This window comes from Ailuropoda melanoleuca, chromosome 4, assembly GCF_002007445.2.
Source record: "Ailuropoda melanoleuca isolate Jingjing chromosome 4, ASM200744v2, whole genome shotgun sequence".
NCBI lineage: Eukaryota > Metazoa > Chordata > Mammalia > Carnivora > Ursidae > Ailuropoda > Ailuropoda melanoleuca.
The window spans coordinates 119050837-119076381 of record NC_048221.1 but is presented as its reverse complement, the minus strand read 5'-3'; the positions used below and the strand labels follow the sequence as shown (position 1 = coordinate 119076381).

At 35.8% G+C, this 25545-nt stretch overlaps 1 protein-coding gene and 1 long non-coding RNA gene across 2 annotated transcripts in view; one reads left to right on the top strand and one right to left on the bottom strand.

The window, feature by feature from the left end:
* YIPF4 (Yip1 domain family member 4) overlaps positions 1–9016 on the top strand; it is a 30842-nt gene extending 21826 nt beyond the window's left edge. Inside the window, exons 4-6 of the mRNA XM_002929109.4 lie at positions 344–421; positions 4882–4995; positions 7947–9016. Of these exons, the coding sequence (XP_002929155.1) occupies positions 344–421; positions 4882–4995; positions 7947–8084 (330 nt within the window). The 3' untranslated portion in view covers positions 8085–9016. The remainder of the gene's footprint in view (positions 1–343; positions 422–4881; positions 4996–7946) is intronic.
* The window catches only part of LOC117802031, a 43279-nt gene continuing 19092 nt past the window's right edge, over positions 1359–25545 (bottom strand). Inside the window, exons 2-3 of the long non-coding RNA XR_004625041.1 lie at positions 2872–3046; positions 1359–1413 (exon numbers count right to left, since the gene is read on the bottom strand). This is a non-coding gene — a long non-coding RNA (uncharacterized LOC117802031). The remainder of the gene's footprint in view (positions 1414–2871; positions 3047–25545) is intronic.

The following is a 25545-nucleotide window of genomic DNA, read 5'->3' as shown; positions in this document are numbered from 1 at the left end:
CTGCCTTGGGCTCAGGGCGTGATCCCGGCGTTCCGGGATCGAGTCCCACATTGGGCTCCCCCGCTGGGAGCCTGCTTCTCCCTCTCCCACACCCCCTGCTTGTGTGCCCTCTCTCGCTGGCTATCTCTCTGTCACATAAATAAATAAAATCTTAAAAAAAAATTGTATTAACACATTGCATTCTTACTAGGTTTTGAAAAGATACCTGGGAACTCAAACTCTCTATGACCTGAAATTGGATATACGAAACTATCTTATATTAGCAGAGAATTGACTTCCAGAGAAATTATCATCTGATTTGGTACAAAGACATTAATTGCATGAATTTTTTTTTTCCCTTAAGGTGGTCTCATGGATTATAACCATTTGGATATTTGGTTCCCTAACAATTTTCTTACTGGCCAGAGTTCTTGGTGGAGAAGTAAGTAGTTAATTTTGAAAATAGCCTTTGTTTCTTATCATAAACTTTATTTTTGGTATTGTAGATATTATCAGTAGCTATATTCATCATAACTGTTTCTTGTCCCAGAATTGCTTTTAAGTTATACTGCTTCCCCTAAGATGATCAACATACTAGTATTGTGCATACTCAATAAATGTTACAGGAAAGGAAGAAGAAAGAAAAGATCCCATACCACTCATAAGTAATTTACAGGTTTTTAGGGAAGCATATAATTTATTTTCTAGTACAAGAGTTCTCAAACTTTTGATCTCAGGTCCCCAAGGAGATCTCTTTGTGTGGGTTTTATTTATCAATACTTAAAAATTTTAAATATATATTTACTCATTTAAATATAAAACCAAATACATTTTAACATAAATAATACTTTTCTTTTTTTAAGATTTATTTACTTATTTATTTGAGAGAGAGAGAGTGCATCGGGGAGTGGCAGAGGGAGAGGGAAATCGAGAATCTTAAGCAGACTCTGTGCCCAGTGCAGAGCCCGATACGGGCTTGATCTTACGACCTGATCCAAAACCAGGAGTCAGCCGCTCAACCAACTGTGCCACCCAGGTGCCCATAAATAATACATTTTAAAGAAAAACAACTTTTTCTAAACAAAAAAGTGGTAAGAGTGGCATTGTTTTACATTTTTGCGAGTAGCTTTCATGTCCGGCTTAGTGGAAGCTGGTTTCTAATATCTGCTTTCTGTATTCAATCTGTTATGATACATTGTTTTGGTTAAAGAATATGACAAAAAGAAGGCCTTAAACATATATAATTGGAAAAGGAAGAGTATTTTTTTAAAAGATTTTATTTATTTGAGAGAGAGCATACAAGCAGGGGGGAGGAATAGAGGAAGAAGCAGGCTCTCCATTGAGCAGGGAGCCCATGTGGGGCTCGATCTCAGCACCCTGGGATCATGACCTAAGCCGAAGGTAGATGTTTAACTGACTGAGCCACCCAGGCGCCTGGAAGGAAGAATATTTTAATAGCTTTTTCAGATGATTGTGGATATTCTTCTCTGAAACTACACCTACATTCAACAAGTAATAGTTTCTTAAAGGTTTATTGCAGTAAGGGATCTCAAATGATCTTAATGAACTTTTGATATTCCGTTTCATTGAAATTTACTTTGGGTGGATCTTTTTACCCATTCATGGTCATTTGGAAAACACTGGTTCACTGAGTTTTGCAAATCTTCCAAATGTTGACACATCTTACTGTACAATATCAGAAAATCACATTCATTAATACCACCACCCATCTTTAAGTTTAGATCAGACTAAAGTTTATTTATTTATTTTTTAAAAGATTTTATTTATTTGAGAGCGAGAGAACGAGCGGGGGTAGCAGCAGGCAGAGGCAGAGGGAGAAGCAGGCTCCCCGCAGAGCATGGAGCCCAATGCAGGACTCGATCCCAGGACCCTGGGATGATGACCTGAGCCGAAGGGAGAAGCCCAACCGACTGAGCCACCCAGGCGTCCCCAGACTAAAGGTTAGATCAGCTCCCTGCTCAATGGGCAGCCTGCTTCTCTCTCTCCACTACTTGTGCTCTCTTTCACTCTCTCTCTCTCTCTCTCAGATAAATAAAATCTTAAAAAAAAAAAAGAACATGTTTACACCCAACTCTGAATAACCATAGTTTGTCTTTCATTTGTTCTTTCAAGGAAAAATGGTGTCCCATGGTAAACACATCTAATTCAGCTCTTAAACAGTTGTAAGTGCTTTTCATTGGGATAACTGTTGAACCGGGATACAACAGAAATGCTTTCTCTGGGAACACCTGGGTGGCTCAGTCAGTTGAGTGTCTGCCTTTAGCTTAGTTCATGATCCTGGGGTCCTGGCTTCAAGTCGCTTGCGAAGGAACTTCTCCCTCTGTCTACTGCTCTCCCTGCTTGTTCTCGTGCTCTCTCTCTGACAAATAAATAAAATCTTAGAAAAGAAATGCTTTCTATGTACTTCCCATTTGTTGTACAGAATATTAAAAAGACATACTCAAAAGTTGAGATTTAATGAAATTAATCATTTTAACTTCTTCATTAAGGACATTCTTAAGTAAAACTAGCTTTTTCTCTTCTTCTTTGTGATTGTGTAGTAGTGAAGAGTACAGTGACTACTAGTAGTTTGTGCACAGTGAAGCAGCACATTTTATCCACTGTTGTTTTTCTCTGTTAGTACCAATATGAACCCAAAGAGAAAAGGCAAATAATGTTTTATTATTTTTATAGAAAATAGTTTTGACCTTCCATTCTTCTGGAAGAGTCTCTGGGACCCTCAGTGGCCCATGAACCACACCTTCAGAACTGCCCCATTAAAAAGGCTTTGTGAATTACTATAAACCTAGGAGTTCTAGCAGTTTAATTTTTTTCTCCTCTCAGTTTATTCTGTGGAGGGAGTAGAGCAGAGAGAATTGCAGACAGAGTTACCTTGTGGGTGCTGAGTCTATGAACATTGATTGCTAAATGCAGAGACCTTGAGCCCTTTTTTCATGTTTGGTAGAAAGATTTGCCAGGTCTGTTACTAAGCTCTTGTTCATCTGTTTTCCAGCGTCCAAAATTATGTTGCTGTTGTCCCATCTTCTGTTCTTCTGTTTAAGCAACTCTTTTTTAAAAGAAAATTATGTCATTTATTAATATAGTAAAACAACACATTATTTTGTGATATAGAATATATAATTATACAATGGGCAGAATTCAAGGAATGATATGAAAATACGATCATTCACAGTGTCACAAATGGAAATTACTATAGAGATGAGGAAATAGGTTTCCTCAAACTTTATTTTCTCCAAAGTAATGCAGTTATCTTATACAGAATAACGCTTTGATTCCTGTGAATGGCTTTTCTTTCATTATACTCATTCTCTTTATTTCATGTATCTGATCTAAACTTAAGAGTTTAGGATTAGACTTTTGTTCCTGGTGCTTTTGATGGTGTTACTTTTTTTTCATTTTATTCATGATTTTGTATATACTTCGGGGCTTACATTATTGTGAATAGTCTGAGGTATACGAGCAATGAGAATGAACTTGATCTGCATTATCTGTATTCTGAGAGTGCTCGGGGGTTTCATCCACAGCCCGGTGAGCCTTTAGTTATTACTTCTTGTGGTGAGTGCTAGGGTGTGCCTTTAGGTTTATACATTTTTAATGTATCAGTTAGGAACCAGTTCTTTATACAGTTACCAACCTATATGGCCTGTGTGAATTTTTCTTTTAGTTTCTCCCAGATGTGTACGATGTTTTCAAATCCCATGATTATTTTATGGTTTAGTTTCCATTGTTTATGCCTCTTTAAAAAAAAAAAAAAGATTTTTGGAGTCGCCTGAATGGTGCAGCCTCTTGAGCGTCCAACTCTTGATTTCACTCCAGTTGAGATCGAGCCCCACATCAGGCTCCCGGCTCAGCATGGAGTCTGCTTGAGACTCTCTCCCTCTGCCCCGCTACTGCCCCCCTGGTACAAATTACGTTTGTTCACATATTATTTGTTATATCTTTGACACAACCACATGTAATATTTATATGAAAATAGGTATCACTAAATGTTTTGGTAATTTAGGACTGTTGATGTAAGAGTTAAGAGACTTAGATCTTAGGGGCGCCTGGGTGGCTCAGTCAGTTAAAAGCGTCTGACTTTGGCTCAGGTCATGATCTCAGGAGGGATTGAGCCCCCTAGCAGGCTCCACACTCAGCATGGAGTCTGCCTCTCCCTCTCCCCCTTCCTCTGCCCTTCCTCCCCACTCACCTTCCACCTGCCTCCCCTCAATTGTGTATGCATACACACTCTCTTTCTCAAATAAATAAAATCTTTTAAAGAAAGAGAGAGAGATCTAGATCTTAATTTGAACTCTTTCTCTTACCCATTTTGCTTTCCTGAACAAAGCATTTTGTCTCTCTAAAATTCAGTTTCTTAATAATGGAGGCAGTAATACCTACTTCATAGGATTGTTGCTGCGTTTGATCTGTCTTGATCTGTCACAGAGCTTGGCACACAGTAGCCACTAAATATTTTTTCCTTCAGTCTCTCCTGCCTGCCCTCCCTTCCCTTTTAGCCTGCGTTTGTCACACGTAGCTTCTTTAGACCTTGAATTTTTGTTTGAATAAGATGGTTGTGGTCCCTTTAAATAATCCTTCTACAACTGTAAGTAGATATAGTGAAGGTAATCAGATATATAAGTTTCAAAAGGGAGAGAGGGCTGGAAATGTGGATTTGGGTATCATCAGAAAGTTGATGATAATGGAAACTATGGTGGGTTGATGAGACTGTCCAGGAACATAGCTGATAATATGATAATTTGAAATATAAAGCATATGATATTTCATAATTTCTTCTTGTCATATTTATGTAAATACAACCATGAATATGTGATGTTCAGTAGTGATTAAAATAATTATCTTGATTTCTATGATATTTATTTAAAACTTTAAAATTCACAGGTTGCATATGGCCAAGTTCTTGGAGTTATAGGATATTCACTACTTCCTCTCATTGTAATAGCCCCTATACTTTTGGTGGTTGGATCATTTGAAGTGGTATCTACACTTATAAAAGTAAGTAGTGTATATTATAAAAAGTACTTAACTGTTTTCCAGGAACAAAAGTATACTAGTTATCTGCCACGAAGATTGTAATCTGTAACTATCAAACATTTTTAAGTGTTTTGGAACAGTGATCTCACTCACTGGTTTTACCGATTGTGTTTCTTTTATTTTCCCATTTTAATCACCAGAAATTATAATGTATGTCTGGAGGGGAGTAAAGAACAAAGAGCAAATAAGGCTATAAGGTACTACACTGAGAACTTCATATGACTTAGATTTTGTGGGAGATATTTATTTAAAATTTTACTGGACATTATTTAATAACTGTTACTCCTATTTAAATATAATAGGAATATTTAAATATAAATCAAATATAATAGACATGGTTTTAATAAATTGGCTTTTCTGTATTACAGAGATCAGGGTTTCTTTATGCTGTATTAAATTTACATTAACATATAGACCCATATTAAATATTTAATGATAATATTAAGTATTAATAAGTAGTAAAATAACTTAAATTTGGTATTTATTAGTTTTGAACAACTTTGGAAAATAAATGACCGCTTTAGCACGTGTACGTATATGACACAATGAATGTAATTTTTTTCTTTATGAAAAAACATAGAACTTCTTAAGACTACCACTTTCAGAACTGCCATTATGTAGCCTTCACATTAAAGTATTTGTTTTTAACTAGAGCCACTTAATTTTTATGACATTTGGTTTTATTTACAGTTGATTACTAATTCAAATGTAAAAGAAATGATTCCTTTTAGATTTGAGTAACTACAGGCTAATCCTGCCATAGAAGCATTGGGCATTAGAAAGTGTGGGTTTTGAAACCAGTCAGTTCTAAATTCAGATTCTGGTTCTTCCACTTACTTGCTGCCTCCCTTGGAGGGATATCTTTTCTTATCCTCCTCTGCAGATTGGGAATCTTAACAACTATTTATCCAGATGATAAAGGATATATGCTTGATATAGAGTAGGCACTCAAGTGGTAGCTGTTGTGATTACAAATAATATAAAAGGATATTTTGAGAACATCTTTGTGTGTTAGAACTGCATGAACACTTTAGAGACCAAGTGGAATATCATTCTTTTCTCTCTATTCTAATCCAATTGGCATTATTAGCACTTGGCTTAGTACAAGTCTTGCAGTGCAGAAGCTAGCCCCATTGCTGACATTTAATTATCTAGCTTTAGCGAACATACCACTTTACTGAATCATTCAGGATCCTTCCTGTTTATGTGTTGTTTTAACTTGGGTTAAAAAACTTGACTGTTTGAATACTTCTGAGACAACTCCCAAAATTGATAAAACTGTGTGTCCTCTGGTCACTTTTAATAATAGAGTTCAGCTGAAAGTTAGTCTTTAATATTCTTTATGCAACTTATGAATGTATTATTAATAAAAGACAAAAGTTTTTTATATCGTTAAAAATTAAGGATACAGTTGTTTTAGACTTCAGATTTTTCTTTGCCAAAATTTTTTCCTAGTTGTTTAATCTTCTTTGTATAGTGAGCTATTATATGTTTGTTTCAGTCCAAGATGTGTTGAGAAATATGTTGCAAAACTCTTGTCATTTAAATCTAACATCAGAATACAGATTAATCTACCAGCACTATTTTTTAACATTAAACCTCTATAATTCTTACCAATCTTTAACCATTTATTTATAACATACCTTGACATACAAAGGCAATTTGATCATAATCTTATATATTTCCTTATACTTTTCTGAAAGTTTAAAATATTTTGTAGTTTTTTTGTTTTAATTTAAAAAACACAATAGAAAATTGGACCATCTCAAATACATTTTCAGTCTGCCAATATTTATTTTTGACCTCTCTACCAGTGGTTCTCAAGGGCAGTTTTGCCTCCCAAAGACATTTGGCCATATCTGGAGACATTTTTGGGTGTCACAAATGGGTTAGGATTGGAATCTTACTAGTAATATGTAGTGGCTAGAGGCCAGGGATACTGCCAAAAATCCTACAGTGCACAGGACAGCTTCCAACAGCAATTATCCAGCCCCAAAATGTCCGTAGTGTGAGGTTGAGAAATCCTGCCCTGTGCCAAGTCTTTTTCTGTCATAGTTTCCCTGATTTCTACCCTTGAAGTTCTTCCTTTCATTTTACTCTATAAAATGCCTTACTACTTCAATAAGTACTATATAAATTTTTAGTGGAAATAATTTAAGATTAGGTATGTGTATAATCAGAAAACCATGGTACATTTTATTTAGTTAAACTCTTGACCAAAATGTTATTTTTTTTCCTCCTTTTTATTTAACCCTATACTTTTACCTATTCCTGGGAAAATGCTGTTATACTTAATAAACACTGTAAAATTTTCACTTAGTCTGTTTTCCTACTTCTTAGAAGAAGAAACAGGAAAATGTTAACTTTGTAATGATTAGTTCGTTTTCTTTCAGCAACCAAATTTGTTGAAGCAGTTGGCCAGAAGTTGCCTTATTTTAAATCACTAGGGACACTGGTAAAAAGACCAGTAACAAGACCCTTCCCTTAGTGATTTTGGTTCAGCAGAGCTAGAGTGAATCCCAGGATTCTTTTTTTTTTTTTTTTTTAAGATTTTAAGTGATCTCCAAACCCAACGTTGGGGCTCTAACTCACAACCCCGAGATCTCATGCTCCACCAACTGAGCCAGCCAGGCGCCCCTTAGGATTCTCTTTTTAATAGGCACCCCAAGTGATTCCTATGATGAGACAAGTTTGATAACAAAAGATTTCATTTGCATAAGACAAGGAACGGAGCAAGGACAAACATTCTTAATAATTTTAAACATTCTTAATAAGTTTTACTGTTTATCACAGTTGGTTGTCAGAATTGTTTTAAGAAAATACTGTAAATGTTATTTTACTCTCTGATACCCAGAATGTTGATTGACTTGCTAATATGTTGCCTTTTGTCTTTTTTGTTTGTTTTTTTAAAGCTGTTTGGTGTGTTTTGGGCTGCCTACAGTGCTGCTTCATTGTTAGTGGGTGAAGAATTCAAGACCAAAAAGCCTCTCCTGATTTATCCAATCTTTTTACTATACATTTATTTTTTGTCCTTATATACTGGGGTGTGATCTAAGTCATTTATGAGTAGAAAAAGACAATGTTACGTTTGTGTGTAGTCTGGGAATTCTTGCTGAGGTGATTGAAGAAAACCTGTTGCTGGTAAAATTTTACATGTTCTACATGTAAAGGCAGGTTTGCGGTCTTTTTAAAACCATATTTTTTGTATTTAATTAAGCATTTGCAGTCATCTGGATTTTTTTTTGGTCAGAATTCCAAATTCTGTTTGATTCTTCATATTCCAGTGAATAAAATATAAAAGCATTGTGTTTTTAAGATTGTGTCAATATCCACCTATAAACTTGTGCCAAAAGCACCTGGAGTGGTAATTATATTTCATTCAAAGGGTAAATATGGCAGCATCCCGATAATCTAAAAGTGCAATTTTTTTTCTTTAAAGGGTTTTCTCCTGCATCATAGATCCTGTAGATATATATTTATATTTATACATATATATTTATGAAATAATTCTTATTATTCATAAAATATATTTCTGAATAGCCTAAAAGTTAAGGTATTTTAAATCTGATGCTTAACCATTCTTTAATTTGGCCATTAATCTTTTTATTTATAAATTCAAATTTGTTTTTTAAATTGTATATAATTTAAAAAGTCTCATACGTGCTTCAGTATGTCCTTATTAAGTAGTCCAACTAAAACTAATTTTAACAGTTGCTGATGTAGGTTTGCTTGGGTGTGCTTTGAAAAACCTTTTTTGAATGCCTAAATATCTGATTTCAGTTTCTGTTTATCCTTCTGACCAAAGGAACAGAGGTATAATGGATGTGGTGTTATTATAATTGTTAATATGTAGAAAAATAGTCATATTTATAGCATCAGTAGATATTTTTAAGTGGTACTCCTAAGTCATAAAAGTTCCTGGAAAAGACCTTTAAAATCTTGTGGTCTTGAACAATGTTAAATGAAGTAGAAAAAAATAAAATGCTTCCCAGTTGTGTGTTTTGTTTTATAATACCTTGTCCTGTATTAAAAGTATCAGGTACTCTTTAACAAATGTGCAGTATTTGCTAAGCCCTAAGAAATTTTAATTAGTAATATTTTTATTGCAAATTATTTCATAGACTCTAGGTGTGCTTTAGTTAATATTACTTTGTAAAGTAGATAAAATATTTTATTTATGTCCATAAAATAGCAAATTCCCTGATAACTATTAGCAAATTATTATATTATCCTTTCTGGTCTTAGCTGGAAGAGTTAATTGCTGTCCTCAATGTGCTAACATGGCCATGGCCATCTCTTAGTAGGTATTCCTTTAGCAGCATGTGTCAGGAAGTATCCAGCAACTCTGAACCAAGTCTTCAAATCAGCAAGGTACCAATTCCATCTCTCCTCCTTTCCCCCCTCTATCCCACTAAAAAAAAGAAAAATCTTACTTTAAGCTGCAGGAAAAGTATCAAACTATCTTTGAGGCTGAATAATGTGAAAATTACCTATACTAATTTTTAAAAACAAGCTTAGGGCAACAGATAGAAGCACCAGAGGGATAGAATTTCTATAACCTAAAATATGAAGTTGTGAGGGAGGATCAATAACTACAGAAGCAGCAACTGTAAAATAAACATTTGTCTCAGATAAGGAATTTCTGAGGTCAGTACTTTTTTACAGTGGATTATTATATTTGATGTTCATGGTCTTGACCCTGGAATCTTCCCTAAGAAGCTGGGGGTTTGGTACCAGGGGGTAGTATTTTACTAAGCAATAAGTCAAGGCATTTTGGGACCCATTCTATCAAAAAATGGTTTATTTTTTATAAGCTATCATTTCTTTAAGATGTGAGTGAAAAGTTTACGTATGTGGATCATGTTTATTCCCTAATGATGTAAGATAAGGTATTTGTGTTCTAAAAAGGTATTTAAAAATATTAGCATTTAATCGTGAGAACTACCTTATTTAGGGTCTGTATAGATACAATTTATAATGTTTCAAGCTCAGCCAACATCTTCATGTGCTAATGAGCAAAGTAGTTTAAAACAGATTGTCAGTTTGGAAATAATTTGTAAATTTGTACAAGATACAGTACTGCTAACAGTAACAGTGATAAGCTGACCGTGACAATGTTCTTTCCTTGAATTTTTATATAACAATATTTTCTAAGTCATATTGATTTTAAATCATGATTCCAACCTAATTATTAGTTCAATAGTATTTTTAAGACAGAACTAGTCAGTCTCTTCTAGTTGTGTGTGTGTTTTAAGTGTTATCAGTTGTAGTAATCATGATGAATGTTAATCCTCAAAAGGAGAATTATGAGAAATATTTACTTCTGTTTCAAATTGATTGTAAAATAATTGAAATTTTGATTAAAAATCAAAATTGCTATATAATTTCCATTGTATTAATTAACAGGTTAGGAAGATTTATAAAGTTTTATGAACCATTATTAAACCTGCTTATTTCTAAGGTCTATTATAAGACAGTTTTATATATAATAATGTATGTTTCCAAAAATTCCCCAAATATTAAAATGCTAATATAGAGTTTTAAATTAGTGAAAATTTGCATTGACTTAAAATAATGAGGTAGATATTTTTATTGTTTAAAATTTAGTCAAATTTATTTTTTAAAATTCCGTTGTAATTAAACATTGAATAAAATAATGCTTCTACAAACGAATAAAAACAATATTTTTCATATTCAGCAAAACTAGTTGAATATTTTAAGGCGACTGTTATTTACTTATCTTTTACATTTTTATGCATATCTTAGCCAGTTTTAGGCTTTAGGGAATTGTGACACATTTTAAGTTTTGTAATAATATCTTCCATACAATTCTTTTTTTTTTTTTTTTAAGATTTTTATTTTTAAGTAATCTCTGTACCCAACATGGGGTTCAAACTCACAACCCCGAGATCAGGAGTTGCATGCTCTACCTACTGAGCCAGCTAGGCTCCCTTCATACAATTCTTTTTTATTTTTCTTTGTAGTTGAACAAGTTGGGTTTGTTGTGTTGTTCTTTGCACCAAAGGAGAACAACACACATCAGAGGCTTGTGTTAATACAGTTCTTTCTGGTTGCATGGCATGGCAATCTGAAATAAGCCTTAATAGAGCTAAAAGTCACCCTTAGCAATTCTCTGCTCTGATAACATAAAATAATAGTGTTTTATCATCCTCTTTCATAAATGGTTTCTTTAATGGAACCCTTGTGTTACATCTTACCTTATACTAGTTTTTAATTTCCCTTTAGGGGGAACTGAATTACAGTTTCTGTTTTATTTCTCATTTGTATGATTTCCTGGAAGTAGTTTGTATGTTTGAGAATCTGTTGCCACTTTTTAAATAAATCCCACAATAAGATTTTGACATCAGTAAAGGGTAGGCACTCTTACATCTTTGAACTTTAGATCATGATATTTTCTGAAGAAAGTTCCACTTATGAATATATTTTCTTTGTAACAAACTGGTATAAATTTTAGACACTATCGTGTCTCTATGGAGTGTAGTGATCTGAAAAAATTTCCTGTACAAGGTATATTATTAAACATGAAATTTAAGGTTGGGTTTCTCATTTGAAATTCTTTTGATATGCTGAGGTTGCAGCATAGTTGAAGGTTAATTAAAGGAAAGAGTGTCAGGATGATTAAAATGGCATTAGTAAGGGGCGCCTGGGTGGTTCAGTGGGTTAAGTGTCTGACTCTTAATTTCAGCTCACGTCATGATCTCGAGCCCGTATCAGGCTCCAAGCTCAGCTGTGAGTCTGCTCGAGATTCTCTCTCTCTCCCTCTACCTCTTTTCCCCATGCGCATGCACACTCTCTCTCCCAAATAAAATCTTTTTTAAAAAAATGGCATTAGTAAAATAATTCCCAATTTTACATTGTGTGTTGGTAGTAACCCTGGTTTTAACTTTTCTTAGTTTCAGTTTCAGTTATTTTCAACTTATTTTCAGTTTGAATATCCACAAGTTTTTACTTTGAAGATATTTATAGTTTGTTTGCAAGTGTCCTTGAAAAAAATTTCTTAAACATCCCTTCTGGATAGTTCAGTGGTATACTAATGCTGTCACTGAGATTTTTTTTTTAAGTTAGATATTAATAGGAAAAATTTTTAAATAAAATTTTTGCATTTAACTTGTAATTAGAGGATGTGAAAGTTATTAATATAGCGGGGAAGTAAACTTTGCTACCTGTAATCATTTTGTTTAACTAACACTTGGAATATAAGTAAATTCAGTGTTTTGAGAACAGAAACCTTGGTTTTTCTACAATAGTTGCCACTGAGCAATTTTTATTAAAAACTGAGCAAGCAGGGGCTCCTGGGTGGCACAGCGGTTAAGCGTCTGCCTTCGGCTCAGGGCGTGATCCCGGTGTTGTGGGATCGAGCCTCACATCAGGTTCCTCCGCTATGAGCCTGCTTCTTCCTCTCCCACTCCCCCTGCTTGTGTTCCCTCTCTAGCTGGCTGTCTCTATCAAATAAATAAATAAAATCTTAAAAAACAACAACAACAACAAAAAAAACGAGCAAGCAAAAAAAGCTTCCTGGAAAGTATTTATACAGGATCAATTACACAGAATGACTGGTTATGGGAGAAATTTGTCATCTGGTGATAAAGAAAAAAAAAGATAATATAAAAGTGGATTGCTGCTGTTCCCATTAATAAGCAGTCATTGTTGAAGGTAAATGATTGAAATTCCATATTTTTGCTTGATTTTATAATGACCTGCTCACTTTTGTGGAATTAATCAGTTGCTATGTGAAGTATCACTTAAATAGTATGCACCATTTGATAATGAAACACTGCATGTTTTTTAGTCCTAATGCAGAATTATTCTCTATGATGATGGGCCTAGGTGCTAAGTCCCTCATATTCACTCTTCTTAGCCCCATGGGACTTAGGGCAATCTTTTGCATAATAAAAATTTATTTTCAAAGAATTGTGTTGGTGGCCCCAAGAACAAAAACATTCAGAAGAAACAGCATTTGAATTGGGTACCCTGAAGGTGAAGAGATGATAGATGTTCATCAAGTATTTATTGACCTCTTTGTATGTGCTGGGTACTGTGCTAGGTGCAAAGATACGGTGATGTGCAGAAACCACACATGCACACGCTAACTTTAATGGGCCAGTATTGTTGGAGAGATAGCCAGTTAGTTTCACAAATTGTAAAACAATTGCAACAAATGGAGAAATAAGTATAGGTTTGAGGTAGCAAGAGAATGTATAATTGAAGAATTAGATGAGAAAAGCCTTCCGTGTTATACGCAACTAATGAATCATCGAACTTTACATCATAAATAAATAAATAAATAAATAAATAAATAAAAGCCTTCCCCGGCAATGATGCTTAAGAACATCTTAGAGATAAGTAAAAGTTAACTAGGCAGAAATGGGAGGGAAGACTATCTAGACAGAGGGAATAGGGGTATGTAGAAGGAAATGAAAACCCATTTGGCTGAAGTTTAGTAGTTCATGAAATTGAACAGGTTAGATTGGCAGCAGTCCATACCTGACATTTTAAGCCGTGTTTTCTTTGTTAAGGCTTTTGTTTAGAAGTACAGTATCAGAAACGTGCTTTTAATATTAAAAGCTAAGATATACAATTCTATTCTTGATATATACCCAACAGAAATGCATGTACATATGGCACAAGAGACATGTGCATAGTAACATGATTCATAATAGCCAAAAATTGGAAACAGCATATGTCCGTCAACATAGAGTGAATAAATAGGTATGATAACACAGTGGAATGTAATGCAGTGAAAATGAATGACTAAAACCACATGTAGGAACATGGAGAATTTCACAAGCATTATGAGTGAACAAAGCAGAAGCCAAAGAACTTATACTGTATTATCCCATTTATCTGAAGTTCAAACACAGGCAAAATTAAGTGACAGTGTTTAGAGATACATATTTAGGTGCAAAGTCTTTTTAAAACAGCTTTAGTGAGGTGTATTGCACACCACAAAGTTCATCCATCATAAGTATATAGTTTGATAATTTTTAATAAGTTTGTATAGTTGTACAACCACTACCACAATCCAATTGGCAAAGTCATTTCTATAAAAAGTAAGAAAGTGACCATCATAAAAGGTTAGTGGTTACCCTTAATGGGGAAGGAGAAGGTTTGTATTTGGAAAGAGTGATGAGAAGGACTTCTTTCATGGGTGTTTGGCTTTTAATATCATTAAGCTGTATGTTTTCTGCCTTTTCTATATGTGTGTTATAATGCAGTCTTAAATTTTTTTTAATTGTTTTAGACAGGTTCCACATTTAACATAGGTAAATTATCACTTCCCATCTTTTTTATTATTATGATTCTCCACTATAATGCAAGCTCCACTGGGATAGAGACATTTGCTGACATTTTCATCAGTTTATCCCTAGTACTTCTTGAATGAATACATAAACCTGATCATTGAATCCTGAATTCAGATCTATATCCAGTGAATTTCAAAACCTTAATCATTAGTCTTTCAGAGTGTTAAAGTTAGGCAAAGCCTTCAAGATCATCTAATAAGTATAATCATTTCTCATTATACAGATGAAAAAAGTAGGCCTAAGAGAGGATTGTCTAAAATAACGTTGTTGACCTACCAGTTAAGAGTTTGTCTCCAAACCCCAAATCTAGTGTTCTTTTCATTACAACATGGAATAGCAGTGTTGCCACTTAGTAACATAGGTATAGTTGCCTTTTACCATAGTCCATCATATAAATAATGGAAACATCTTTGCTTTCCTTTTTAATCCTTTCTATTCCACTTATTCCACTTGTTAGTTTTAGGCTTTCAAGTACTACACATTAATACTGAATAATTAAGACTCAAGGGGTTGTCGTCCTTTGAATTGTCCTAGTATTCAGTAAACATTAGCTAATATGTTAGCTATTAATAATACTGAAGTCATTTAGATCAATGAAACAGGAGAGTTTCCAGAAATATACCCAATTATATATGGGAAGTTAGTACATGATAATGGTAGCATGTCAAATTAATAAAAAAGATGAATTATCAGGGTACCTTGCTGGCCCAGTCAGAAGAGCATGCAACTCTTGATCTCAGAGTTGTGAATTTGATTTCATTTGTTTTTGTTTTTATTTTTTTTTAAAGATTTTTATTTATTTACTTAGAGACAAAGAGTGAGAGAGAGAATGCAAGCCGGGGGAGGAGCAGAGGGAGAGGGACAAGCAGACTCTGATGAGCACAGAGCCTGACTTGGAGCTTGATCCCAGGACCTCGAGATCATGACCTGAGCCAAAACCAAGAGTCAGATGCTTAACCAACCGAGCTACCCAGGCACCTTTGGGGTTTTGAGTTTGAGCCCCATGTGGGGTGTAGAGATTACTTAAAAAAAAAATAGAGATGAGTTATTAAATAAGTGGCAGTATTGCATCAGATAAGAACATACATGGTTACAAGAAGCAACCCTGTGATCAATGGCTTCACTAAATAGGAGTTCCTATTTCTCACATAATAAGAAATCCAAGGATATATAATCCAGGAATAATATGGCAATTTAATGTCATCAAGGACTCAGGCTCATTTTATATATATTTTTTCTTAAGATTTTATTTATTTATTTGACAAAGCAAGAGAACACAGTAGGGGGAACAGTAGAGGGAGAGGGAGAAGCAGGCTCCCCACTGAGCAGGGAGCCTGATGTCGGGCTCGATCTCAGGTCCCTGGGATCATGACCTGAGCCGAAGGCAGACACTTAACCATCTGAGCTACCCAGGCGCCCCTTGTTTTATCTTTTTACTCTGCTATTTTGGGTGGGTGGCTTTCATTTTCATTGTATCAAAGTAGTTGCTTCACCTCTAGGTATTAAGTATATAGATTAGCAGAAAGAAAGGTGAAAGAGGCCAAAATGATCATGTCAGTCAAAGTTGCCCTTATTTAGAAATTGCACTCTGTGACTTCCCCCTGTATCTTGGGATAGAACTGCATCACTTGGCCACCTTGCTGCAAGAACCTGGGAAAGTATTTTAAGCTGGGCACATTACTGCCCTACACAAAGTCACAGTTCCATTAGTAAGGGAGAATGGATGCCAGGTAGGTAACTAGCAGTGTCTTAGACATGGAAGGCGACTTGGAAAAATATAAAGCTGGATCTGTTCCTCACTTTTTATACCAAAGTAAATTACAGATATATCAAATATTTTAAAAACAAAAGCCAGAAAAAAACAATAACTAATCTTATATATCTTCCTTGAGAAATTAGGGCTTTCAAAATATGTCATAAAACACAAAAACCAAAAAGGAAGAGATTAAGAAAGTTGACTACATGTCATTTAAAATGATAAGAAAGGAGAGGGGCGCCTGGGTGGCTCAGTCAGTTAAGCGTCTGCCTTTGGCTCGGGTCATGATCCCGGCTCAGGTCATGATTCTGGGGTCCTGGGATCAAGCTTCCTGCTCAGTGGGAAGCCTGCTTCTCCCACTCCCTCTGCCACTCCCCCTGCTTGTGGGCTCTCTCAAGTAAATAAATAAAATCTTTAAAATAAAAACAAAGGATAAACTACAAGTTTAGAAATATTTGTAAGTCTTACATAGACAAATGACTAATTTCCTTAATAAAAAAGAATATTAATTAGTAATTTAAAATGGTCAAAGGATTTACATGGGCAATCATGTATTATGTAATATGTAATAGTAAAAGAATATAATTAAAATGGGCAAGGGATATAAATGAGCAATCAAGAGGCGAGAAATGATTTTTTAAAAAGATCAGTGAGTATGTACAGATGCACAAATTCATTTGTGATTAAATGCAATTTAAACAGCAACAACATTGGCCCCTCAGATTGCCAAACCTTAAAAAGATTGGTAATACCCAGTGTTAGTTCAGATTATGAGCAGGTCTGACTTAACTGATAAATATGAGCATGGTTGTCTCAATTGTTAAAATATTGAAATGCATCCTACCATTGGTAAATAGTATTATGTTACTGCCGGAGCACTGAAGTTAAAATCTGATAGAGACTTGTTAGTTCTGTTGTGACATTGGTAATGGACCTTTTGTTGTAATGGCATAGGAGAAACATCTGCAACATGTGTTAGCATGTCCTTTGTCATGGTAAATAATGTTGCTACATTGTGCTTTACCTGTGAAATGTTAACATGCCCTAACAGTTGCTACTTCTAAATAGTTTCCTTTTTATTTGGTTTTACTTTTAGAGCATTGTAATTCTTAGGTGAAAAGTAGATACATTATTTTAGTATTTTTAAATAGGAGAATTTATAACAAAATATTAATAATGGATATCCCAAAACTGTTTGACACTATCAGTGCAGAACATGTGCATACCCTGTGACCCAGCAATTCCATACGCACACCAACATATAAATTCAGCACTGTGCGATGGAACTTTGTGCAGTGATGGAAGTAGTCTGTATCCGGCGTTGTCTATACAGCAGCTATGTAGCTTTTGAGTACTTAGAATGTGATTAATGCAACTGAAAAAGTGATTTTTTTTTTTAAGATTTTATTTATTTATTTGACAGAGACAGCCAGCGAGAGAGGGAACACAAGCAGGGGGAGTGGGAGAGGAAGAAACAGGCTCCTAGCGGAGGAGCCTGATATGGGGCTCGATCCCAGAACGCCAGGATCGTGCCCTGAGCCGAAGGCAGATGCTTAACGACTGCGCCACCCAGGCGCCCCAGTGATTTTTCTTTTTTAAGTAAGCTCTGTGCCCAATGTGGGCCTTGAACTCACAACCCTTAGATCAAGAGTCCCATGCTCTACCGACTGAACCAGCCAGAAGCCGTGATTTTCCATTTAATTTTATTTAAACTTAAGGAGTCACCTATAGTTATTAGGTACCGTGTTGGTCAGTGAGGATTCTTAACAGCACCATTAATAATACACAAAACTGGAAACAACCCAAACAGACAAGTTATGGCACTCTCACACAATAGATTAGATTGAAAGTTCTATACATTTAAAATTATGGATGATCTCAAAAACCGAATGCTTAGCAAAAGAAGCCAGACACAAAATAATACATACTTTATGGTTCTATTTATGTAAAGTACAAAAACAGGATGTTGGTTACTTTTCAGTGTGAAGGAAGTAACTGAAAGAGGCTTCGGGATTGGGGTGTCTAGGATGCTGTTATGTTCTATTTCTCAATCTGGGTGCTAATTATGTAGGTGTGTTCAGTATGTGAATATTTATCAGGCTGTACACTTGTAACATGTATACTTTCTATAAGGATATTGTGTTTGAATTAAACCTTGTAAATTAGAGAGGAAAAAAAATAAAAACCACCCAGAAAGGTCAGCAAAATGTTGGTTAGCTTCTTAACGTTCCTTTTAAATGTCATAAATGTTCATGTTCTAAAACCGTGGGAAAATATGATAATGAACTCTAGCTTGGAACATTTCTTGAAACATCCTGAAATGTCTTTTGATACTGTGTAAGAATTATTATAAAATAAAACAAGCGATTTTCATTTCTGAAATGAAAACATGACTTATTGCAGGTAATGTGAATGATGAATGCAAACAGTGATCAAAAATGTAGTGTTGAAGATTGGAAGTGCTAAACTCATATTTCATCCAAAAAGCAGTCATGTTCACTTAAAACTCATACTTCCAATATATGCAGTCATCAGTGAGAAGATTAAAAGGATCATATATCATTTTCAACAATAAAGAATTTAAAAGTGTCTTCTATAAGTTTCACCTGAGAGTTTCAATTGATCAAAGAAAAAAATGTTTTGAAAGTATCATTCACATTGTTAACACCAACTACTGTTGTGTTAATGTTAAGTACAAAGAAGGATTTTTAGGCATGAAATGTTTAGTAGAACTTATTAATACAGACTTTGCAATTTAGATTTATGGTCTCACTTATAAAACATACCTGACAAAAAAAAGAAAGTAAATTTCAATCATTACCACAAAGCTTCAACTGTTACACATAAAAGTGTCTTAATAATTTACTTAAAGGGAAAAATCACAATTTTTAAAATAGTTTAATGGCTTTCATTGTTGCTGTGGAGCTGGAGGTAACATCTGGGGGAAAATATCAAACTTAATTGTACGCGTTCCAAGGAAAAGGATTCCAATAAGAACTATATGTAAACTTTATTGCATTTTGAACAGACAGTACTATGAAATGCTAGGGAAGAAATCTGGAATTATAGCCAAAGTTTAGAAAGATTTCCAGATGTTTTTATTTGGCACAAGGTCACTACACTTGAGTATCTCTAAATGATGCAATAAAGATATAAATAAATGAATCACTAAAGTATTTTCCCAATAAACTGTATATTTACTATCATAAATTTATGATCACAAAGGTAAAATTTTCTGAGAAAGTATCTGAAGAGCTCAGAATTGTGGTAAGAATGGTAATTGGAATTATATTTTGGCTTCAGTGGCAGGCTATAGTTTCAGAACTACAAAGGTAATTTGAAAATCGTATCAAGCCTTGCTTGGTTTCTTCATTAGAAATTTGGAAATCAGGGGTGCCTGGGTGGCAGCATCTGCCTTCGGCTCAGGGCGTGATCCCAGGTCAGCCTAGCATCAGGCTCCTCTCCGCTGGGAGCCCGCTTCTTCCTCTCCCGCTCCCCCCTCTTGTGTTCCCTCTCTCACTGGCTGTCTCTCTCTCTGTGTCAAATAAATAAATAAAATCTTTTTTAAAAAAAGAAAAAAAAATTGGAAATCAGAGCAAACATTTAGCATATGAAAATATTTTTAGAAATTTGGCCTTATAAAAGATATTTGATCAAACATTATTTGGAGTTTTTCTATGAGAGTGTTTTGGATGAGATTAATATTTAAATAAGTAGACTGAGTAAAACAGATTGCCCTCCATAAGTGGGGTGGACGTCAACCTGAAGGCCTGAATAGAACAAAAAGGCTGACCTTCCTTCCCACCCCCCCAAATCCCACCCCCAAGAGAGAATTCCTCTTGGTGGACTGCCTTCAAGTTGGGAAATCTTGTTTTTTTCCTGCCTTCGGACTCAACTCTTCCTGGGTTTCAAGCCTGCCAGCCTTTGGACTGGAACTACACCATTGGCTCTCCTGGGTGTCCAGCTTGCTTACTTACCCTGCATATCTTTGGACTTGTCAGCCTCTGTAATTGTGTGAGCTAATTCCTTATAATAAAACTCATTGCATATATATTTATATATACATATATTTATATGTTTATATATTTATGATTGGTTCTGTTTCCCTGGAGAACCCTAATAATACACTTTTTCCTATGCATAGTCTTAAAACATGGACGTTTTATGTAAGTAACTTTTGTACAATCTTATTCTAAGTATTATTTAGTGTTCATTGAGAAAGTAGTTCTATATAACATTTACCTTTTGAAAGGATAAGGAATGTGGGTTGTCATACTTGTGAACAGCATGTCACAGAACATGGTTACTTGAAAGCTCCACTCATTCCTGAGTACTTTTTGGCTAGTCAGTCTTCCTCAAACTGGATGTGGTCTAACTGGCACCCAGTGGGATTTCTCTCTCTCTGGTCATCTGACCCTATAAGTCTGGCAGTGCAGTTGGCTATAGGGTTTATTTTCTTGGAAGCTGAATCACAGCGATGCCTAGCTGATAGTTTCATCTAACACCTCGGTTATATGAGGTCTCTTATTATGAACCTGTTTTCATGTTTTACTGTTGGTATGGACTGGTGCTTTGGAGGTTATTTCTCCCCCCAACTCCCCGAGAAGATAAGAAAAAGAGACTCGTAGCTGTTTCCTTCCTGTTACCTACTAAGTCTGCACCATCTTCTCTGTATTTGGACCTTTTCCTAATAGTCTCTAGCCCTTTGTTTATTCAGTGTGGTAGCTTTCTGATAGTAATTTAATGTTTAATCATTCAGGTGTAAGAAACGTTGTATTTCTCTGTTTTTCTAAATTAACTTAAATCTAACCCTGACCTTCCTCAGGACTGACTAAAGGACTTTCAATATAGGTGAAATATGGGATTTTTCTAACCCCTTCACTGGATCTTATGAGATGCCAAGGATCGGGTGTAGTTCATTGAGTTTTCCATTATTCCCATTGCTTCTTTTAGAGAATACTATTGCTGGGTGATGGTCCTTCATCAGGCCCTGTTGCTCTGTAAATGTCATCAAAATTCCCTCACTGCCATCTCCCCACTGACCACAGGCTGGCAGAGCACAGAGACATCTGTTTTGTTCTTAGGCCTCTGCACTTACGCCAGCGTTGACCACTCTGGACACACACACATCTTTCTTTTTTTTGAGGTGGGAAGGGGCAGAGGGAGAAGGAGAGAGAATCTTTTTTTTTTAAGATTTTATTTTTATTTATTTATTCGACAGAGATAGAGACATCCAGCTAGAGAGGGAACACAAGCAGGGGGAGTGGGAGAGGAAGAGGCAGGCTCATAACAGAGGAGCCTGATGTGGGGCTCAATCCCATAACACCGGGATCACGCCCTGAGCCGAAGGCAGAAGCTTAACCGCTGTGCCACCCAGGCGCCCCGAAGGAGAGAGAATCTTAAGCAGGTTCCACACACAGGGTGAAGCTCTATGTGAGGCTTGATCTCACAACCTTGAAATCATGACCTGAGCCAAAATCAAGAGTCAGATACTTAACAGACTGAGTCACCCAAGTGCTCCAACACATTCAGACTTCTTAAGAAAACTTCCCCAAACCTAATCCCCTTCCCAGTCCTTGGGACTCCTTTTTCTCTAACCAGGCTACGTTCTCCTTTTTCCATCCCAAGCACCAGTATCTTCCACATCCCTGTTCCATCCTCAACACCAGGTTAATTCCTTTTCAACGAAATACTGGAAGAATTTTTTTCCATGACAGCCCCTGAAATACAAAGGAACTGCAGCACACCCCTCACCCTCCTTACACACAATCAGTGGAGATGAACCCAAATTCTAGAACATAAAGTCTTGATTGGAAAATGGGTGATTCCTCTCTATCAAAATGAGGAAATACATTTCCATCATGATGAGTCTATAGTCAGGAAAATAAGACAAAGGTGATATTTCTTTTAAATATACTATGAGACATTTCAGACTTACAAAAAGATGTGCACATTAATGTAATCAGCACTTGTGTTAAAAAATAGGGGTGCCTGGGTGGTTCAGATGGTTAAGCATCTGCCTTCGGCTCAGGTCATGATCCTGGGGTCTTGGGATTGAGCCCTGCATCTGGCTCCCTGCTTTGTGGGGAGCCTGCTTCTCCCTCTCCCTCTGCTGCTCCCCCTGCTTGTGCTCTCTCACTCTCCCCACTGCTCTTTAAATTAATAAATAAAAAAAATTTAAAAACAATTTAAGAAATACAGCATTACTATCAGTTCGTATTCCATAATCATATTTTCCTTATTTTTCCTCCCAACAAAAATGAAGACTCTTCTAAATTTTGTGGTTCTCATTTCCATGCATCAATTTGTTACAATTTTACTACATATGTATATATCCTTAAGCAATATATGTATGGTTGTTTTGTATGTTTTAAGTTTGTATTCCAATATTATCTTCCGGTGTGTATTCCTCTGCATCCAGCTTCATCTGTGGGGAGATAGCTGCAGATTTACATTTTCACTGCTGTAGAGAATTTCCTTGAATGAATATACCACATCCTACTTACCTTTCTCCTGTAGATGGGTTGGGTTGTTACTAAGTATGTATTACCAAGTATTACATACAATGTAGCTATGAGCATTCTTTTTCATAGTGCCTTGTTGACTCAAGTATCATTTCTCTAAAGGAAACTTCACCTAGGAGTAGAATTGCTGGGTCCTAGGGCATGAACATCTTCTACTTAATAGCAGCTGGTCTCCAAAGTTGAGACACCAACATACCCTTGTAACCTTTTGCTTCACATCTTTACCAATGCTTAACATGCTCAGAATTCTTAACTTTTGCCAATGTAATGGTATTTCATCGTGGTTTTAACGTCCCTGATTACCAGTGAAGTGGAGCATTATTCATATGTTTGTTAGCTATTCATTTTCCTTTTCTGTAAAGGGCTCTTGTGCTTGTTCATACCCTCTGTCATCATCATCATTATTACAATATTGGGTTGTCTTTTTTGTACTGATTTATAGGAGTACTTTATGTGCTCAAGAAACTAATTCCTTGTCATTGATTTGCATTTGCAAATATATTCTTCCAGCCTGCAGCTTGTCTTTATTTTGTTTATGGTATTTTTGGATGTACAGAATTTTAAAACTTTAATATAGTCAAATGGCAGTTTTCTTTCATGTGTGCCTTAATTTTGTTTTAAAAAACAACTCTTTTGGGGGCACCTGGGTGGCTCAGTTGGTTGGGCATCTGCTTGGGTCATGATCTCAGGGTCCTGGGATCAAGGCCCACATCGGGCTCCCTGTTCAGCATAGAGTCGGCTTCTCCCTCTCTCAGTGACCCTCCTCCCTGCTTGTGCTCTCTCTCTGTCTCTGTCAAGTAAATAAAATCTTAAAAAAATAAATAAAAATTTTCATGATATCACTCCCAAAGTTAAGGGTATACGTCTAATGTATGTTCAACATTCTTCTTTTTGCTATTACAGTATCGTCCAAGGATAAATTCACACTGGTGTCATGATATAAGTCTATCTTTCTGGTCAGAATTCAACTTGGCTTACAAGTGATTCTTAATATTTTTTTTAAAGATTTTATTTATTTATTTGACAGAGAGAGACAGCCAGCGAGAGAGGGAACACAAGCAGGGGGAGTGGGAGAGGAAGAAGCAGGCTCCCAGCGGAGGAGCCTGATGTGGGGCTCGATCCCAGAACGCCAGGATCACGCCCTGAGCTGAAGGCAGACGCTTAATGACTGAGCCATGCAGGCGCCCCACTGAGCCACCCAGGTTGCCCCGATTCTTAATATTTTTGCTCCCTTTAGAGCAACGTAATCATGAGGAAGGCAAATGTTCTCTGGATAGGTATTAAAAACCTTCCCATATCCCACCATGAAGTACTTCCTGTTTAATTTTAAAGTAATAAATTTCTTTCGACCTTATCTACAAATCTGTGATCCTCTTTGTCCTCCACTTTAAAAAATACACTAATTTTCTTGCTTTTCCTGAGTACTTTGAAGTGGGAATAAGCAGCAGGAGATGGAGCCTCAGCTTAGCCTGAAATGAAGTCTGAGCACATCTACAGGATTGCCGGGCAGGCTCACCAGAAGCCTATTTCCATAAAGGCCTGAAAATCCTTGAAGGACTGAACTCATTCTTGGGGAAGAGAAAACCAGGCATAGTAAATTTGGTGCAGTTGCAAGCCTTTACTTTTCTGAGGGAAGAGGAAATTCTGTATCAAGTCTGAAACTTAGATTTGATTCACAGGTCAACAGTACGTCCCCTACTCCCTTCTTCCCCTGATGGAAAACAGGTATGACATTAAAGTCAACTCAATAAGAATTTTAGATTATATAGTATAAACTTTCTTCTCAACTGAGAATACTTTTATCCTCAAATATTTATGCTAAAATATTTGACTGCCAGACCACCCAGGTTCCAATCTCAGCCTTATCACTTATCTGGAAGATGTTCAGCAAGTTATTTAATTTCTGTGCCTCAGTTTCTTGAACTGTAAAATGAAAATAATAAAAGTAGTAGCTACTTCATAGGATTAAAATGATGATTAAATGTTAATGTATGTGTATGTATGCATGTGTGTATATAAATATGCCTGTTTCCCATTTGTCTGCTCATACAGCCCAGTAGCATTGGGCACATAAAGTATCTGGATGTCGGCATCTAAATTCTTTCTCCATTAAAAAGAACCAAGACTCCTTGAAGAAATGGTTTATTCCAGGTCTGAGGCAGGGAAAATACAAGATGAACTTGGAACATCTTTTGTGGTATGTCAAAGTCACAGGAACCTGTTTGAAGGACCTCTCATGGACAAAATCTGTAACAATTTGAACATAAAAAAAAAAAAGGAAAGGTATATAACCTATTGAGTAAAGAACAGGGCCATGGGGCACCTGGGTGGCTTAGTTGGTTAAGCATCCTACTCTTGATTTCAGCTCAGGTCATGATCTCAGGGTTGTGAGATTGAGCGAGTCCCATCGTGTTGGGCTCCATACTCAGTGGAAGTCTGCTTCTCCCTTTTTCCCTCTGCCCCTCTCCCCACTTGTTCCTGCTCTCTCTTTCTCCCTCTAAAATAGGTAAATAAATTTAAAAAAAATATTCTCCCTTTGCCCCCCCCCATTCTCGCTCGCTCTCTTAAAAAAAAAAAGAAAGAAAAAGGGCCACAATGGTAAAGATAGATAAGGAGAAAGTTTATTCTTAAAGTAGAAAGTCATGTGGAAGAAATGAGGGAATTAGAAAAGCATCTTTTGACAATCATAATAGTAATAATTATGGATGGTAAAACTAGTAAATGAAAGTTTGAGGAATAACAGAATATTTACATCATCTCAGAATATCTTTCCACAAGATACCTATTAAGTACAAAGAGTAAACTAATAACTTGACAGTGGAGAAATCTGGTTGATACCACCTCAACCAATACTAAAGACAGTATCACTAATAGTGGGACAAACCAATATTATATGCCTTCTGAAGCA